At 34.1% G+C, this 6,139-nt stretch overlaps 2 protein-coding genes across 3 annotated transcripts in view; one reads left to right on the top strand and one right to left on the bottom strand.

Moving 5' to 3' along the window:
• The first annotated feature begins 526 nt into the window (after nt 1-526).
• LOC122762619 (vesicle-associated membrane protein 2-like) lies at nt 527-4,969 on the top strand. The gene is made up of 5 exons (XM_044017805.1): nt 527-591; nt 2,379-2,496; nt 2,583-2,741; nt 3,895-3,946; nt 4,270-4,969. Coding segments are annotated over exons 1-5 (348 nt in total). The 5' UTR covers nt 527-589; the 3' UTR covers nt 4,287-4,969.
• Nucleotides 4,970-5,983: 1,014 nt separating this feature from the next.
• chd4a (chromodomain helicase DNA binding protein 4a) overlaps nt 5,984-6,139 on the bottom strand; it is a 25,118-nt gene continuing 24,962 nt past the window's right edge. The window contains exon 41 of one of the 2 annotated variants that reach the window (XM_044017803.1): nt 5,984-6,139. This exon is cut by the window's right edge and continues 178 nt beyond it. The gene's annotated coding sequence lies outside the window, so the exon portion shown is untranslated. The other variant, XM_044017804.1, reaches the window with a different exon arrangement.

Genomic DNA, 6,139 nt, shown 5'->3' with positions numbered 1-6,139 from the left:
GTCATAGCTTCGTTTGGCGTCCAAATTTTTGACAAAAAAGTCATCGGTTAGTATGTCGTCTACATTTTGACCAAAAAGGTCATACTTTCATTTGTCAACCACATTTTGACAAAAAAGTCATCGGTATGTCATCCAAATTTTGGATTGAAAAAAGGAAAAAAAAAGGAATGAAAGTTTTTTAAAAAAAATCTGTTCAATTATATAAACATACAAAAAAAGAGTCATCAGATAAAAATTGTGAAATGTAATAAAGTATCAAAGCATTAAACCATATTTTTTTCATTTTTAAATGTCATAAACTTTCAATAGTACTCATAGTACTTCATTAATAAAGTATGTCAAATATGTCAAATACATATAATTTTGTGATATTTTAAAAGTTAAAATCTTTGAGAAAAGACTCAAGTCATCGTGCTTCATTTATATTCAATCACAGTCTCTCACACACACACACACACACACCTCTCTCGCTCTCTGTGACTCAGATTATCTCATCCTCTCTCTCTCTTTCGCTCTCTCTCTGTGACTCAGATTATCTCATCCTCTCTCTCTGCGATTCAGATGATCTCATCCTCCTGACGCCGCTGACATGTAAGTACTTATATTTTTGACGTACAAACCTTTTTTAAAAAATTGATGTAACTCGTCGTTCATTTCCTGCTTTCAAACAACTCGCGTTACATTTGACTCCATATTTGTTTGTTTTCATTCATTGTTTTTTAATCTCACAAATGGAACTTGTGAGTGTTTGTGTTTGAAAATCAGACTCAGGAACAGACCGTTAATGACGTGACGTTAATGTACACGCTTTATTCAGCTCAAGAATAAAGACATTCAAACAGTAACATTGTCTTTTTTATACATTTTAAAACAGATTTAATTTGACGAATGTGCTGTTGTGGGGGAGGGGAACAGTTTGATGTTTATCTCTGTCACACAAATCCAAACCTTTACTGCTGCTGCACTAATCTGTCACTGTGTGTGTGTGTGTGTGTGTGTGTGTGTGTGTGTGTGTGTGAGTGTGTGTGTGTGTGTGTGTGAGGCCAAAGTGAGATGAGTCATGTTTCTATTATTGAAATTAAATTTTGCTGTTTATTATTCGAGCCGCTTCAGTTTCGTTAAGTCGCTGCCAAATGACACAAAGTTCTCTGACGTTTGAGTAAAATCAAAAGTAGCGACAACAAAATGTACAATTTTCTACAAAGTGTAACAGAAAGTACAAATATTAACATGTGAAAAATACAAAAAGGTAGGATTTATTGTAGCTGTACTGCAATGTGATAAGTATAAGGAGCAACGTTACGTTAATGTACGTAACAAATGAGCAACACTAATTATTCTGTTACAAATAAAACATCCTGCTTTTTATATTTTTATATGATATATTTTATAATATATTTGTATTTCTAAAAGAAGGATTTGTCATAATGGTTAGTAATTAATTAGTAAGTAGTAATGCTACATGTAAAAAAAACCTCTAATTACAAATACATTTAAAATAATACTACAAAATACTATATTAGAATAAAGAAAAATAAGTAAAAAATAACAAACTTACAATAAAATAAAAGATTCAGTCAGTAATACAGTGTAAAAATGCTACATAAAAAACAGGACTTAAATGTTAAAATATCATTTAAGAATTAAGTTAAATAGAAGTAGAATGAAATACTAACAAATTAAAAGTCGCAGTAGTAGAACAATTCAGTTCAAGGTTCATATATTTTTAAATTGCAAATGTATGTTTGGGAAGCACTAACGATTAATTCCATCCCAGTGCATACATATATAAATGTGTGTATATACATATATATATATATATATATATATATGTATATATATATATATATATATATATATATATATATATATATATATATATAAAAGTTGGTGTATGATTTATTTAAAGAAAGGTTTTGGTCAGTGAGCTTTCACTCCTGCTCCCAAAACACAGGATTGAAACAGGAAACTCAGGAAACTTGAGCTATTTCAGCACAGGACATGCACTACCACACACTTCCTTTAGGGGACGCTCTGGAGTAACTTAAAGTAAAAATGACTGATGATACATTCACTACTTTGATTTTACCATTTTATGAAAAAATGTTTTTTTCCCGGGTCTGTTTTCACATTTTTTGGTGTTTATTTTTTTTCCTAGAATAATTCAATTCAAGGTTCATATCACACAGGTATGATCGGGAAGTGCTTACGAGAGATTCCATCCCATTCAGAACATTAACATTAGTTTGGTATAAACTCAATGTATTTGATTTATGGACAGAAGGATCTGTCACCTTTGTTTACCAAAACCTGCCGAAACCCGGGATTGAACCACACCTTCTTTACGTGTTTCTCACGAATCACCTCTGGTCCTGCAGGTCAACTCCAGATACACCAGGAGCACCTGGAGGTCCGGACGGCGAGGGCAGTCCAGCTCCGCCCCCAAACCTGACCAGCAACAGACGACTGCAGCAGACGCAGGCGCAGGTGGACGAGGTGAGGACGGAGACTAAAAACTTACCTCCAAATCTCTTTCTTTTGTTTTTAACATTTCCGGAGATGTCACCGACCTTGTCCCTCAGGTGGTGGACATCATGCGAGTCAACGTAGACAAAGTCCTGGAGCGAGACCAGAAGCTGTCGGAGCTGGACGACCGCGCCGACGCCCTGCAGGCCGGCGCCTCCCAGTTCGAGAGCAGCGCCGCCAAACTCAAGAACAAGTACTGGTGGAAAAACTGCAAGGTCAGCATGCCTTTTTTCCCATGATGCATCAGTCTCCATCCATCCATCCAGTGGACAGACAAAGCCATTCCATGTCCAATCAGAAGCTACTGCTCACAAAAATAGGGAGAGAGAGAGAGAGAGAGAGATCCCAATCTGGATTACAGTGACAGTTGGGGATTAAGGAGCCTGCTGTGATTTGTGATATAACTCCACCCACCCTCAATACACACACACACACACACACACTGGTGTGCACATCTGTACTTGGAGGTCCTTGGAGTGAGGACCTATCATCCATTTTCAAGCCTCTAATATTCACTGTAAAATAGTTGCCTGCATCTTCAGTAGACACCAGTAGGGGGCAGTTAGGTCAATAAAAGCTGTATTTTATCGTGTTTGGTTGGGTTTCGAGGCAACAACATGAACACAGAGGAATTTGAATCAAAGTCTGATTTAAACTCGTCCAACATGTCTCTGAAGAAGTGAGGACAGTGTCCTCACAATGAAGGTCCTGAACAGTGGTCCTCACAATGACACATAAACAGACACTCACTGATTTTTACTTTTTACTTTTTTACTTTTAATCCAAACTTCCTACACTGTGTGTGTGTGTGTGTGTGTGTGTGTGTCTCACTGTCTCTCTCTCTAACCCCTTGTTCTTGTTAATCTCTCTCACCCTCCGCAGTCAGAGATAAAGTGATTTCCTGTTTGTCAGCAGCTTTAACGTCATCATGAGGATTTACACACACACACACACACATGTCCTTCCTGTCTACAGTCTTTTGTTGTTGTTGTTGTTGTTGTTGTTGTTGTTGTTGTTGTTGTTGGACAGATCACTCTGAATGTTTTGTGATGGGTATGTTTCCATTCAAGTTTGGTAAGAACGACAAACTGTGATCAAACGTCCCAGAAATCCTCATCTATTTCTAATGGGCAAAATCGTCAATTAAACCTGAACATGTGTGTTTGCAGGATCACACACTCTACCGTCAATATGAATTTCACCCAGATATAATCCAGATTACAGATTTGAATGTATCAGTTCAGTTCACATGTGTTTATGTAAAATGGTAATAATTAATAAAAAATTATAAACAGATTTTATACAGATATAAAACCTTATCTGTTTATTTACAGATGTTATTATTTATTTAATCTGTTTGTTTTTCAGATGATGATCATCATGGCAGTTATAGGTGTTATATGCTTTGGCGTCATCTTCTGTAAGTATCGCAGTACTGCAGTCAAATATTACACAAAAATACAGTAACAATATGGAGAATAGCCACTAGGGGGCGACTCCACTGTGAGAAAATAAGCTTCAACTTCTCATTTGATGTATTTACTGGAAACTACATTTAGGACAAATCTTCAAGTGATTCACATTTTCTTGTTATAAGAAAAAAAAAATCTCACAAAAACTGACCCAGAAAAAAAAAATCATAATCAGTTTTGTGATTTGCATTAATTTAAGGAAACAGGAACATTTAAATGAATTTAAGATTTGTCAGTTGATTTTCATACTTTCTTCTTCTTCTCTCCTCAGTGTATTTCTTCTACTGAGCTTCTTCTTCTTCTTCAGCAACGAACACAAACTGAAAATCTTCACACAAAACTTAACGTTACTTTGTTCTGTAAAAAAATGTGTTTGTGTCAAATTCAGCGTAAAATTTAGAAGAGGAAGAAAACAGAAGTCACACATTAATGATTTGATATTGATTTGATTGAATAATGAAAATGATCATTTTTGTTTAAATGTTTTTGACTCACATCATTGTTTCTGCCGCCCCCTGGTGTTCAGTAGTGGAACTGCTTGGTCATAAAATTCCACGTTTAAATTTGACAGAAAGTTTTTTTTCCTCCGATTGTTTTATTAATTTATCTAATTTGCTGTCATTTTAAAAACTAAGAAACGAATGAAAATCACGTAATAATGCGAAAAATGTTCACGTTAAAATGAGTTAATTTTGTGTTATAATGAAGAAAAAAAAATAATTTTCACCAAAACGTGAAGATGATTTGACCGCGATTTTAACTTTAATCATTTTTGTTGTTTAAATGTAAACGTGTTGTTTTGAGGTGAAATGAATGAATTTCTTGTGTATAAAAGATTTTTTCTTAACTGAGAGTAAAGAGTGAGTTATTTATTTAACAAATTAAAGCATGATTATTGTAAAAGTTTTAAGTTAAAAAAGATTATTCAGATTAAAGCCTGAGCTCAAATAAATGCATGAATGCAAGAGAAATGTTGTGTTTGTGTTGATTTAGAAAGATTTTTCATAAAAATCATTGCAATAAATGTCAGAAAAACTAAAAACTGTTTTGTTGTTAATTTGATTATAATTTAAACATTTATTCGGCCAAATTATGCTTTTTTGTTATTAGAAACGTTTAAGTTTTAACTCGTTTTTTAATTTCATATTTATATATTTTTTGTAATATATGTATGTCTATGTATATATATATATATATATATACACACACATATATATATATACACACATATATATGTGTATATATATATATACATATATACACACATATATGTGTATATATATATATATACATATATATACACATATATATATACACACATATATATATATCTATATATATAATGTATATATGTATATATATATATCTATCTATATATATATATATATCCATCCATCATCTACCACTTTATCCTCCACCAGAGGGTCGTGGGCTGTGCAGTGTCACTCAGCAAACACAGTTTCACAAACCACTATATGACACAAAAACAAGCTTCCACATAAGCATAGGCGTCAGCTACACGACGGAACACGTCCCCGGCACTATTTATGATCAACAGTTTTGTCCTCACCACTTCTAAAACATGTTATAAATGTATCATTAACACTCAAACTACCGTAAATGATGTACCTCTTGGGTGTAGGTCTTCCTCTTAAAATCATTTCCTTCTTTTCTCCAAACGATCGTCGTGAAAAGTGAATCAGACACATGATGGATCAGTGGTGTTAATGCAGTGATCATAGTTTACTTCAAAACCCGCCAAAGGTTCAAACGTCGTTGATGACATCACTGGGGGCAGCGCCAGACACATCGCTGGGCCTGGGGTGTTCTGTCACTATGATATCACATTTTGATTGGCGGACGACACACGTCAGTCAAAGTTATAAACAAATAGGAAATGGCAGCTTCAACGAAAGGCCAGTAATACTACTTCAGATTAAAATTAAGATTTAATGACAGACAATTTTGCCAATAAAACCAAAAACTTTTTATTGGATTTTTTTATTTAGGTTCCAAAAAAAACATCATAATAACATTATATCAATAATATTAATACAGAAATTGAAAAAAGGAGGAAAAAAAAATAAAATAGCTTTTCTGTCCACAGCCTCAAACTTTAGGGGTCAACGAGGAGGGGGCGG

This window comes from Solea senegalensis, unplaced genomic scaffold (assembly GCF_019176455.1).
Source record: "Solea senegalensis isolate Sse05_10M unplaced genomic scaffold, IFAPA_SoseM_1 scf7180000015851, whole genome shotgun sequence".
NCBI classification, from domain to species: domain Eukaryota; kingdom Metazoa; phylum Chordata; class Actinopteri; order Pleuronectiformes; family Soleidae; genus Solea; species Solea senegalensis.
This window is presented reverse-complemented; position numbering and strand designations above follow the sequence as displayed.

What these genes read in the sequence shown, in the direction of transcription:
- LOC122762619 (XM_044017805.1), top strand. An exon ending in CGCAGGCGCAGGTGGACGAG is followed by an intron (nt 2,497 to 2,582) that starts GTGAGGACGGAG and finishes CTTGTCCCTCAG; the next exon opens with GTGGTGGACATCATGCGAGT. An exon ending in ACTGGTGGAAAAACTGCAAG is followed by an intron (nt 2,742 to 3,894) that starts GTCAGCATGCCT and finishes TTTGTTTTTCAG; the next exon opens with ATGATGATCATCATGGCAGT.